Below are 13624 nucleotides of genomic sequence, written 5' to 3'. Positions count from 1 at the left end.
TCCTACAGGGACCCTGTTGCACCTTTAAAACCATTTTACATTCAATTTCCTTCTCTGCACTGAATGACCTCACATGCCCCAACTCTTGGCCTTTGGCCTAATTTTATATTCCATTCCTTTCCATAGCATGCCCAAGAAGTCTTATTCCTCTGCACACTAATAATTTCCACATTGCAGCGTATCCCCTTTTCCCTGTGTACTGTAAGGATCTTTTCCCATCTTCTGGTCCTTTATCAGGTTTTTGTGTATGGTATTCTAGTAAGTTCACTAATGACTAGCACTCCTGTTGGCATTAGGAGGTCACTTATTACTCTGGATGGTCCTGCTGCTTTTCCATTTTTCAATTCCTGAGTGCTCATTTTACTTCACCCACTTTCTATTAATCGCCCTGTATCCTTATCACTTCCAGCTGTGTTCATATTCTTCATTCAGGAAGCCTCTTTTATTCTAGTATTTCTTATTTTCAACTTCAATTTCTCCATGTCTTCATCACTTTAACAGCTTACACACAAATAAAAAAGTATTAAGAAAAGTATTCTTTCTTGCATTATAGCTTCAGCTGAAACCCCTTATGGACAGAGTCAACAGACTAAAAATCCAAGAAGGCTCCAAAGGGAAGTCAACCTGCAAAGTAGAAAAGTTATAGGAAAAAGGTGATAAATAAATAAATGTGAGGAATGGACAATATAACCAACAGACTCAAATTCAGATGTCAGGAGAGAGCAGGAATGAGTTTACTCCTTACTTAAGTATTTGGAGATCTGAAGATTCCACAACTGCACCAGACAAAATATTCATCACTTTAGTTGTAACCAAGATAAAACTCCTACCAATAAAGCAGTCAATGTGTAAAGGGTAAATGCCTGTAAGAATTAAAAGGATAATTACTCTCACAGATGACACTAGTAAAACCACAGACTGCAGACAACTAAGGGCTATTAGTACAGTACATACCTCTTAAATGAAGACATCTCTTATCAGTTAACAATGCACTAAAATTGAAAAGGGATGAAAATTCGTGGCTTGGTAAAACCACAGAAGAATCAAGACTTATACAACAAGCAAGCACATGTAGTAAGTAAACAAGTTTAGTACAACCTATTCACAAGAACTAGTTGAAGCTTAGGAGACTGATACATAACTGTGGGTCATGAATATTGGACATATATATGATTTGATATGCTTTTATAAAAGAATGTGATGTTATTGGCTAATATACATTAAAGGGTTCAGACTTTATATGAATACATAGATGGAATCAAAATCTATCCTATTAAGGGCCTCCACATTTCTAACTGTGACACCAATGCATCCCAATGATCTTTCTTAGAGTAGCATAAGTCTCTCAAGGTAATGTGCCTAGGTGGGCTATCCCTCAGCATCATAAAACCAGAACAATGCACAATGTAAAACTTCCCTTTGTTTTTAATATAAATGTTCTGTTGAGTGCAACTCTCTTTAACCCTTAAGGGACGGCATAATTTATCAATGTGCAGCACCCCAGACCAGGGAAACTTTGAGGTCAGCAAAATAAAAAAAAATCACATCAATGGAAAGAGAATGACACTTACATTCACACTGTACAAATAAAAATATTTTCCCTACCTTCCACGAGAAGTTGAAAATGACTATTTACAACCCCTTGTGGGGCCTCATTTACAAGACAATCGTAAATTTTACCAACTTATAAATGTTTTTTCTAATAAATAAATTGATTGCATTTTGTAAAATTATTATTACTGCTCACACAATATCAAAACAGATAAGAAATAAAAGCAGTAACAAATTTTTGGCATATTTGTTGTAAAATATTCACGTAAATTTACGAGAAGGAAGATTCAGTAACTTTTTTTAATTATACATGCTTTCTCTAATATTTCTTTGCCATTTTCTTTGTAAAATTAATTTACAAGCAACATACTATCATAAAAGACAAAAACAAAAAACGACAGCAACCCATTCGTATTTTTACAAGCAAATTTACAAAATAGACTCATGTGAGAGAGAGAGATGCAGTACTTTCCCCCTTGAAGTCACAAGCATTACTGATAATGGCCTAACTCTCATGTCTGTATAAAAGTTGCCATTAGTGAATTTATAGCATACAGAAGTATTGGCACCTTTGTTTCGAATCATTATTACCATAACAGTGGTGCGTAATTCTGCTTCACACTGAAGCTCAGTCCGTCCACCTCGCCAAACCTGTTTTACTTCACACTGAGGCTCAATCTGTCCCTTAAGGGTTAACAAGGAGCCACAACTAAATTTTGAGGAGAGCTGAGAACAAAACAGCAAAACTTTGTTTTTTTTTTTAAAGAACTCACAATCCAGATAAAAATGTATTTTCTCAGCCATGTTTTACACTTTATGTTTTTGCAGAATTAACAGTAAAGCTTGTGTATACCTCTGGTAATTTGTTAAATAACCTGTATAATGATACATCAGTTGCAACCATGAGAACATGATCCAGTACAGTAACATTTGTGGTTTTGTCTTTTCATGAAACCTCAGAATTGAACAATCCCCCCATCCATTCTAAATGTGAATAAGTTTTGTCCTCATAATCATACAGGTTTCATAGCCAGACTGCTTCTGCTAAAGCTAACTGTCTGGGTGGACAACCCACTTCTTCCAGTATCGATTAAAAAATGATTCTCTTCCAACTCCCTGTGGAATGTTCTTTAAAAATAAGGTGCATACATATTAAGCTAGATGCAGTGAGAGAAGTTGAGAAACTACATGGTCGACCAAAGGGAACTACCGAAAAATAAAAGGTAGTGAGCAATGCAGCTAGGAACCGAAGAGAAGCTGCAAAGAACCTTTTATTTTGCCTGCAGTGCGCTGGGCAAAGCAGAATGTAGGTGGTAGCCCCCTTACAAGATATCACAGAAAAACATGCTGTCATGCTCAAAATATCTAGTTTCCTTCAAATCACACTCCTGTGCAGTGCAGAAGTGTGAACCCTTTTTGGGAAGATATGACCATTCTTCAGCAATGGCAGTCTTGGTAACATATACTTGGCAAAAACTTTAAGCCAAGAAATACTGTTGCAATCACCTATGAAACTTCTATTCTTGAACAGCTTTCGTTAATAATTCATAAAAACCTGAGCAAGGCATTTCCCTGTACAGCAGTTTCTTCATCTCACCTAAAACCTAAAAACTACAGCTGTAGTTCCAGGGTACTTACTGTTAAAGCATTTCCTTCATTGCCACAAAGTTCATTAAAATTAGCCTTATCTAATGCAGCTGCCATTTAAAATTGAGATAAGTCTTGCATCTCAGCATGATCAATGTCATTATCTGTAAAATGACGTTACTACATAATATGACATATATTACTTGGTTTAAAAAAAAAATATGTAAAATGAAATACAATAAATTCAGTATGTATGAAAACACAACCCACTACTGGAAGAAATTCTGCTGATTTAGCTATTTTAACAGGCATTAAATAAAACGTACTGAAAATGAGCACACATCCACAAACTTCAAAAGGACCTTCAGAAACAATCACACAAAGTGATAATTTCTAAGTCTATCTCTAAATTGTTAGAAACCTGACACTCAAAATTCTGTAAAACAAGCATATGCAAACTTCCAATGATCTCCAGAAACAATAGCACAAAGAAAGTTAAAATGTGGTATAATACGTCTTGATTCATTATATATGCACCAAGTTTGTTTCCAATTATATACATATTACAAAGAAAAATTTTAATTTTCTGTTATGATAAAGTGCTCTAGTTGAAATTAAGTGTCATCGATGCTTTTGGAGATTCAGTTGTTGTTCTCTAGGTTTTCAGAATTTTTACGAATTTTACACTAGGTTTTTCATATACAAATATATTTCATTTGTTACATTTTTTATATGAAAATATATTTCATAAGTTACATTTCACTTAAGGACCAAGTGAAGCCTGATTACATACTGTGCTTATCATTTACTGGTATTCATTATTTATATAAATAAATGTACATTCTATTTTCTTTTTCATTTTATAATGTCACATCAGAGAACAAAAATAAACATTTCTCTCATTTGCAGTAAACTAAAAGTTGGCCCTAGCATGTCATTCTAAGAAGCCTGAGGTAGCAATGCATTAATCACATACTAAGATTCAGCTGCTAAGTCATGAGTTCGTTAGAGGTCATGAAGGGTTACCAGATGCCACCGTTGTGTATCATGACCGGGTGAAAACTTTTCCTTTCAACTGGTTTTTGGCCCCACTGTGAATTCTCTTTGTTACCACTATCAGCATCAACTTGAATTTGAGTTTGGAATTTACAATAATTTTGAGGATAGAGAAAAGAGCAGCTAATGGTGACTGTTTATCAAAAATGTTACTATTTATAACAATATTTAACAAAATTTGTATCAAACCATAACTATTAGTTGCTTCCATTGAGCCTAGAGGAACTAATTCTTATGGTGTACCAAATTTAATTCCTTAAGAACAACTCATATAGAAGTAAATAAAACCTTTCTAAACTCATTATAAATTGTCTCAACTTAACAAAATATTTCAATTTACTGTACAAATAATCTACGCTTACTGATATTTATCTGCAAAATAATCGAGCAGAAGGCACTTACAAAATCCTATTTTCTCAGATTTTCACAAATTGTAAGATTTTTAACATAAACATGTAAATAACCTTACAAGGAAAAAAAAAGCATCCCACTACCTTAACTAACTTAAAAATTTTCTTTTTTAAATTCAAGATTTATGACAGTATAAAAAAATTGATAAGACTTACTTTTTGGTACCCCAACCCCATAAACCTTTCACCAAACCAGTTAGTCCTCCACCAGCAGCAGCAGCTGGGGTCTGTTTCTTTGCCTCTACTTTGTCATCTAAAGATGGGAATTCTATATAGTTTAATGCAAGGTCAAAGAAAAGAGGTTTACATGGCACAGAAGTCATAGGAGATGGCACTTGTGCTACATTCGGATGTTTGGAGGTTAAACTGGAGTCTTCAATATACTCATCCAAGCGCTCAATCAACATCTGAAAAATATATACAAAAATTACAAATGATAGTTAACTTTACCCCATCATATGGACAAGACAACACAACAGATTAAAAATTTCATATTCTGTACCATAGTAATATTTCATTATGAGAGAATGATTGTCAAGATACCAGAAAAGGAATGCTAACAGTTATGTACTAGATGAATTATGAAAATCATAACTGTCCAACAGGTCTGTGACCAAAGAATTCAGAGGGAAAATAAAAGTACAAACAAAAGATCACACTTTGCAAATAATTTTATGATAAAGAGGACTGGATATAAGTTCACTTTACCTTGGTAAATTACTTACACTTACACCAAGAGGAACTACAAATTAGGGTGTATTTCTGATATGAAGAAGTACTTTTATTGAAAACATAATCAGCTTTCTACCTATCACAGTTTTCAAGTTGTTGCAATAAGCAATAATTTTTTCTTTTGGCATTCTCTCAAAAGTTATACCTAAAGAAGTAAATAATCATACTCCATAGATGACTCCATTCAATGAAACTTTGAGGCTTTGTATTAAGAAGTTAAATTTGTCATTAGAAAAAATTATTTTTGACCAACTTTTTTCACATCAATCATGAAAAAAGGTATGTTTATTTTCTGGACTTAAATTACATAAACTAAAAAAGGTTGAAGTTTTTTGGAAACCACATCTTTAGCCATTTCCTTATTTGTAACTTTATGTGACTAAGTGTTTATAAAAATAGCAATATCCTGGTTTAACTTGCCTTCTTGTTCTTAATGGAAAGTCTTGAAACATCAGGAACCATCGACTCTGATGCTAGAATGGCTTGAGCATGAGCTGTGAACTTTTTACTGTCTACCATGGAAGAAAGTTTTTCAAGGCTTTTTCCCATTGATGTCTGGAAAGATACAAAGATCAGTGTGCATGAAGCAAAGTTCAAGTATCAAGTGTGTAAATAATGAAATTTCAAATTAAAAATCATGGTCTAAAACACTCATTCAAAAATTATAAGAATATTGCAAAACAGGAATTCATACCTCTAATTTATACTTGTTAGCAGATTTAATGTAAGTTAAAGTCCTTTCATACAGAACAAGTGCTTCTGCCCATTTTTCTAACTTCATGAAGCTCTCAGCAACATAGTAACACCTGAAAAATGATAAGATTATTGTTTAAAACCAATAAAGGACACCATAATGTTACTATAATTACTCTCAAAGGATAAGGCAAATATTAATAAAAATTACATCTAACTACTTTCAAGACACTTCCGCCAATTGTTCTTTTATCTCTTCTAGCCTATATTTCAGGCCATTTTTCATTTTTCTCCTGCTTATTTCTTAACTCTTTGTTTCAACAAACTTAATTATGGATTTCCTCTGCCTGTCTTTAAATATCAAATTCTTGCAGCATCTAAATTTTTCAAAGTTCTATTGCACATTCTCTATCCTTTTATATTCTATTACTTTCCAAAAATCTTCTAAGCCAGGTTCATTTAACCTACTACATTACTAATGACGACTATTATGTACCTGACAGATGTACCTACTTTTCTGCCAAGTCGAACACACTACTATTCTTGAAACTGGGTGATAGAACAACTTCCAAAATCAATTTAAACCAGAAGGTGCTGTATTATACCTTTAATGTAATCAAACCACGCTAAACCTATGAAATATCAACTCTATTATTGTTTCAAATTTAATTCTGGTTGTACATTCCATTCCCAATTTGTGTTTCTAGGTAGCTTTGCTAAAACCAGTGAGGCTCATATTAATTACTCAGAAAATTATTATTTCACTAACATTTTCTCCAGGCTTTACTAATAAAACTAAATTACAACTTTTCTTCTGGCATTTCTAATCTTGATATTTTATTGAAAACAATTAGCATCTGACAAAATGTTAATATAAATTTCTTCTTTTCATGTAAATACAGCAACTATAAAACACTTCTTTTTGGTTATAGTTTTTAATGTCCATAATTTACTTGGTAAAATAAGAGTACAGACAAGTAATTTTCATTAGAACACACTCTTACCTATGTGCTTTGTAAGCTAATACTTGTCCATCAACACTCTGTTTAAGATCATCATCATCTTCCAAGCCAGGTAAATGCGTCAAATCATTTAAGTTCTGAATGATAATTTCTTGCAATCGTACTAAATCTTGCAATTTAGGAGCTTTCTTACCATCTTCAACCTGGAAGAAAACCAAAAAGGAGTCACTGTTCTAAGTGAATATAAATTTTTAAAAATTCAAAAGCTTTCTCAAATCAACAAAGAATAACTATATGAAAAATTTATGGTTCCTTATATTTCACAGACAAAAATGATCCTGTATTTTGGTGGAGATTACTATAAAAGTTGCAATTCAACATTCTAAACCATTTTTATATGTACAAAATTATAGAAATGATGCTATTTGCTAACAAACTTTATTTTAATTATGTAAGGAGCCCAAAAAACCCTACTGTGGTAGTCTGAGCTTAGTTTGTATGAATTTTTTATTTTTTCTTATTATATTTTTGTGTTTTGGTTGGATAACTGTTTGATTGATTTTTTTTTTTTTCTTTTGCAGTTTGCTTGAAAGTGTGGACTCCCTTTCACCTTAATGCCCACAGTACTTGGACTGAAAGAACCTTATAAGGAAACAAGGCTTCTATTTCCCTTCTGAATGCTTGCCTTGCTTTGCAGCAAGTATTATTTACAAATTAGTTGTGTGAATCAGAGGTTGATTTACTCAAGTTCCCAGTAGAAAATGATAATACAAGACACTATAAAGTTATTGTTATAGATTTGTTCTAAGGCAGTCAAAAACATTCACAGAAGAATGAGAGGGTGAATCAGGTTACAGTCAAGTTGTGTACAGAATTCTATTTAAAAGAAAAACACGTTTGTTTCTCAAATAATCTTTGCTGGACAATACCACGTAGACTTTTAAGATTTATCTTTCAAGCATTGGAAGCGTTTCCATTTTGAGGATTAAGACCTGATACATATTAGATTAAGGTTCTTTCAATTACTGGGGGAAAACTATAAGAAGTTAGGTTAAGGGATCGCCGCCTAAAAAACCCAATAATCTTTAAAAAATTCGATTTGCTGAAAAAAATTCTATGGCTTCAATATAGGGTTCAAGAATGTGTCCACGAAATATTATGCTAAAATTTGCCGTATTTCTCTAGTTATGGCCTAAATTGTAACAATAACTATATACCCATAAAACACCAGTAGCGCAAATGATTTAGTCTGGTATAGTTTTTTGCGATATATATTACGAAAACTTCCTTTGAAATGAAATGTATAATGTCAATAATATCCTACTCGGCACCTTTTAGTTATTCCTAGCCATGACAACGCACACGTCATACCATGACGCCGACTGTAATAAACTTCCAAGCTAGAAGGACACGTTTTTTCATGCTCGCTAGCCTTGACTGAACTCTGTATTTTCTGCGGTGTTTTGTTTTTTCACCGTGCCTAAAAGGTCCAAGAGTTCACTTCATGCTTCTAGAATGCGGAAAAGCCAAGTGGAAAAGTCCAAGCGAAGTAGAAGAAAGAGTTCAAGAAATTAGTGCCATAGAGGGGAATGGAGCAACGGAGAGAGAGAGAGCTGTCGCCCATCAAACGGAAGCGCAGGAAGCGATCTCTGCTGACCAGAGACCAACCATCCACCCCTAAACGCCTTTTTATTTGTTCACACTACCAAAGGGCAAAGATATTTTAGAAAAAGAAAGCAGTAGCTAGGCTGATATTATAGACGATCCTGAAAATAAAATGATCATAATAAGTGAAGCAAGACTTGATGAATTACTTGAATCACGAATCCATAATTGTGAATGTAAAGTAATTCCCAGGACCCATTTGGCAAGGGATGGATTCACACTAATAAAAAAGTGTAGGCAACTATGATACCCTAGAGTAATACCTTGCAGCAAGATCAGACAGGGGGGGACCAGGAACCTAAAATTTATAAGAATGTGTCTTAGGCACATAAATAATCAATTAATATTCTTATTTATAATCATTTTGCATTAATTAATACCCAAAAATAAAAATTAAAACCATAGAATTAATTGTAACACAGTCTTTGAAGTCCCTTTTACTTTTTTTATGTAACTAAAACTTTGAAGGCCCGTTTCTCAAAACATAAGTTTTTCGCCTTTAAAATGCATCTCCTCCCTTAGTATTGGACCAATCTAAATGAAATTTTAAATATAACATGGGGAAACATGGTAGATTAAAACAAAGCCGGGGATTTTTAATATTTTGAGTTTCTGATTTTTGGCAATTTTTTTTCTGTAATTTTTCCGGGAAAATTTCATTAAAAAAAAAAAAAATTCATATCTCGAAAAATAATTGAAAAATCAAAAATCCCGGCTTTGTATCGAAGGTCCATATGTGTTTTATACGTGGTTCAAATCTCATCCCTTAAAACCAAAAAGCAAAGGAGGAGATGCATTTTGAAAATGGCCATTTTTGGCCGAAAAATGCTCTGGCGTCACAAAACCTAAGGTCACTGAACAAAAATTTTTTCCCCAGAAGTTCCACACAATATCCTTTAACAAACCCCCTATATATCAACAACCTGTCGTTAAAAAAGTCGGAAACCGGCCGATCCCCTTAAGGAACTAAGGATAAGTTTTGATAATCTATAGTATTAAGTTTCGCTTAATACTATACCTAACTCAACTATAGGTTGAGTTAGGTATAGTTAAGGTTGAAGGTCATAGACCGCTGTAATATTATAGTTGAGTTAGGTATAGTTAAGGCTGAAGGTCATAGACCACTGTAATATTAAGATAATAAATTAGGTTAAGAAAAGTCAGAGTTTCATTTAACAACCTTCAAATTTGTTCCCAATATTCTGCTCCAATTGTGTAAGAGAAGAAAGCCCCTACACTACTGGCCAAAGATCATTCTCTCAGGTCTAGTATTTTTTGCTACTTGAAGAGTCCTCCAATATACTTGATTCAAGCAGCTAATAAAACCTTTAACCAGCCATTTGAGAAGAGGTTTAGGTAAGCAACTTTAATCAAATAAAAGTGCACATTTATAGGACGTAATAGTAAATTTCTTACTGTTTTTATAAGAAAAAGCCACTGCCTTACTGACACTTGTACCTTTTGTTTGAAGAAACAATTATTCTTTCAGGGATTATTATAATTTTTAGTATTTATTCAACAAGACCAATGGGTCACATTTGATTAATATTACAGGAATTTTTCTTAAAGTAAGGGGGGAAAACTAAAGCAAGGTAAAATTTTATTGTGTTGTTGAATACATTTATAGTTCAACTTACCATTGATTTCCTGCATTCAAATATTTCTCATCAAATTCAATAATTGACAAATACGGAGGTTTAGAATATGGCATTAACTTAGAATTGGCATAAGCGGGTTCAAAGAGCTGTGAGGTTAACACCAACTAGCTTAGTACTGTTCAACTGACAAGCTGCCAGACTTACCACATTTTGTAGGGCTTTTCAAATTTTCAAAGAGGGTAGGATACAAGAAAAAGCAATTAGTCTGTGCATAGAAGCTGGTATTTAGCCTGCCCCTTACAGGGTACTGTGACTATCAAATGAAATTTCTTTTGGTTTCCTAATCATTTTATGTTTCTCCTATATTCTGGAGTGTATTCATTCAGTTTGTTTTCACTTTCCAGTCAAGTTGCTAACTTTTAATTTTTTACACGGTGCAATATTGTAGAGGATAATCATTTAATGGCCTATTAAGCCTTGGGTCATACATATTTAAAAAAAGGGGAGGTGTCATGTTTCAGTCAGTTGGAAAGGTAAACTGGATGGAAACTTCTTATATGTGGCAACTGATGACACAGGGAAATGGGAAGTGATGGTGAAAGAAATCACATTAGATCAAGGAAACTTGTAGTTTCCAAGGCCATTAAATTTTAGGAAGTGACCCAAGTTACCAGCAAAATAGAGATAACTGAAAAATGATATTTTTATGATAAAATAAAGTTTGTTCATACTTACCTGGCAGATATATATATAGCTGTATTCTCCGAAAGGGACCGACAGAAATTCAAAAACTTACGGCACACGCAGATGGGCCAGGTGGTTAGTACCCATTCCCGCCGCTGGGAGGCGGGCATTAGGAACCATTCCCATTTTCTATTCAGATTTTCTAGAAACTAGATCTACTGTCTCCTGAGGGGAGGAGGGCGGGTACTATGATTATATATATCTGCCAGGTAAGTATGAACAAACTTTATTTTATCATAAAAATATCATTTTGTTCATGCCACTTACCTGACAGATATATATATAGCTGAATCCCACCATTGGAGGTGGAAGAGACAGAATAGGATTTAGGAAACAAAACTATGTAGGCGATTGACGCCTTGGTTCCTTACCTGTTAGCACTGCTGACTTCAGTGATTACTGTCACCCAAGCCTGCTTCTGCTTTACTAGAAAACTCCAGCGAGGTAGAGACCTATAAAGCTGGTGGAATCTAGATGATCTGTCAACGGGGCGAGACCACAATGTGACTAGACCATATGACCTTACTTTGAGGGTGTTTACAAACTAACAACCACCTGACCAAGCCTAGTTACGTCAAAAGATTAACATAAACTAAGGACTGGGGCGACCACCACTGGTGGAGACCCAACGACCATAAAAATCAACACAAGAAATATTTAAAAACACACCAAAAACAAAACTAAAGGAGAGGATGAGAGTCGCTTTCTGTTCCCAAGATCGTATTTGCGGAAACGTAAGGTCCCAGCGCACAGCAATTCTCATAGGACGTCTTCACTTCTGTGAGATAATGAGAAGCAAAGACCGAATTGCTTCGCCAAAAAGTGGCACCCAGAATGTCATTGAGAGACTGGTTTTTCTGGAAGGCCACTGAGGTAGCAATGGCTCTCACTTCGTGAGCCTTAACCTTGAAAGTTCTCAAATCTTCGTCTACAACACTGGAATGGGCGTCTATGATGGTGCTTCGTAGAAAGAACGCCAGAGCATTTTTTGAGAGAGGTATATCAGGCCTCTTAACGGAGCACCAAAGATTGCTAGAAGGACCTCTACAATCCTGGGTCCTCTGCAAATAAAATTTTAGAGCCCTGACAGGACACAGGGTTCTCTCAGGTTCTTGTCCAGTGATGTTCGTCAGACCCTTAATTTCGAAGGACCTGGGCCAAGGGGAAGACGGGTTCTCATTCTTAGCAAGAAAATTGGGGCTCAGAGAACAGACAGCATTAGGGCCTCTGAAACCTATAATCTTGCTGAACGCTTGAAGTTCACTAACTCTCTTCGCCGTCGCCAGAGCAGTTAGGAAAATAGCTTTCTTGGTTATATCTTTGAAGGAAGCAGAATTTAAAGGTTCAAACCTCTTCGACATCAGGAACTTTAGAACCACATCTAAGTTCCACGAAGGTAACTTAGGGGAGGCTACCTTAGACGTCTCAAAAGACCTAAGAAGATCATGAAGGTCTTTATTGTCCGATAAGTTCAGGCCTCTATGCCTGAAGACCGTCGACAGCATACTTCTATAGCCTTTGATGGTAGGGACTGCCAGGTTCAAATCCTTTCTCAGATATAAAAGGAAGTCCGCTATCTGGGAAAGAGAGGTCGTGGTGGAGGAAATTCCCTTAAATTTACACCACTTCCTGAAAATGATCCACTTGGACTGGTACACTGCGCTGGAAGAGGTTCTCCTGGCGTTAGCGATCGCCTTAGCCACTGGTCTAGAAAAACCTCTCGCTCTGAGCAACTTCTCGATAGTCTGTATGCAGTTAGACTCAGAGCGGGAAGGTTTTTGTGGTACCTCTCGAAGTGGGGTTGTTTGAGAAGATCTGTTCTCAAAGGAAGCTGCGTTCTTGGAAAGTCCACCACGAGAGACATGACCTCTGGGAACCATTCTGCTGAAGGCCAAAAAGGAGCGATTAAAGTCATTCTCGTCCCTTCTGAGGCTACAAACTTTCTGACGACTTCCCCAGAATCTTGAATGGGGAAAGGCGTACAGATCTAGACCTTTCCAGTCCCAGAGAAAGGCATCTATTGCTAGGGCTCCCGGGTCGAGAACTGGAGAGCAGTAAAGGGGAGCCTTGTGGTCCTTGAAGTCGCGAAACGTCCACCAGGGGCGACCCCAAAGCTTCAAAGGTCCTGACACACTTCTGCGTTCAGAGTCCATTCTGTTGGCAGAAGCTGATGTTGTCGACTGAGAAGGTCGGCGCGTACATTCTCGACCCCTGCTACAAAACGAGTGAGAATCGTCACCCGGCGAGATAGTGCCCAAAGCAGGATCTCCTTGGCGATCAAGAACAGGGACCGAGAATGAGTACCTCCCTGTTTCTTGAGGTACGCCAGGCCGTGGTGTTGTCGGAGTTGACTTGAATCACCCGACCTGCAACTTGATCTTGAAGAACTGAAGAGCCAGGAAAATCGCTTTCAGTTCTTTTAGATTTATGTGCCAGGACACCTGTTCCCCCTTTCCAGGTGCCTGACACTTCCTCCCCACTAGTGTTGCTCCCCATCCCGACATGGACGCGTCGGAAAACAACACTAGGTCGGGCTCTGAAGATAGAGAGAGACCCCTTCTGCCAACTTTAAAGGATCGAGCCACCACCGAAGATGGTCCTGACAGAGAGAGATCCTGAGAGACCT

General features: G+C 35.9%; 1 protein-coding gene and 1 long non-coding RNA gene across 3 annotated transcripts in view; both read right to left on the bottom strand.

The window, feature by feature from the left end:
- Positions 1–223: 223 nt before the first annotated feature.
- Positions 224–881, bottom strand: LOC136845795 (uncharacterized). The gene is made up of 2 exons (XR_010855259.1): positions 746–881; positions 224–624 (listed from the first exon to the last, which is right to left on the bottom strand). It is a non-coding gene; the product is annotated as an uncharacterized lncRNA (long non-coding RNA).
- A 3437-nt stretch (positions 882–4318) lies between these two features.
- Srp68 (signal recognition particle 68) overlaps positions 4319–13624 on the bottom strand; it is a 249126-nt gene continuing 239820 nt past the window's right edge. For both annotated transcript variants that reach the window (XM_067116131.1, XM_067116132.1), the window contains 4 exons: positions 7034–7194; positions 6031–6142; positions 5757–5891; positions 4319–5011 (listed from right to left, as the gene is read on the bottom strand). In XM_067116131.1, the coding sequence (XP_066972232.1) occupies positions 4757–5011; positions 5757–5891; positions 6031–6142; positions 7034–7194 (663 nt within the window). In that variant the 3' untranslated portion in view covers positions 4319–4756. The remainder of the gene's footprint in view (positions 5012–5756; positions 5892–6030; positions 6143–7033; positions 7195–13624) is intronic.

This window comes from Macrobrachium rosenbergii, chromosome 14 (genome assembly GCF_040412425.1).
Source record: "Macrobrachium rosenbergii isolate ZJJX-2024 chromosome 14, ASM4041242v1, whole genome shotgun sequence".
Lineage (NCBI taxonomy): Eukaryota > Metazoa > Arthropoda > Malacostraca > Decapoda > Palaemonidae > Macrobrachium > Macrobrachium rosenbergii.
The sequence above is the reverse complement of the archived record's forward strand: the minus strand, read 5'-3'. Positions and strand labels throughout refer to the sequence as shown.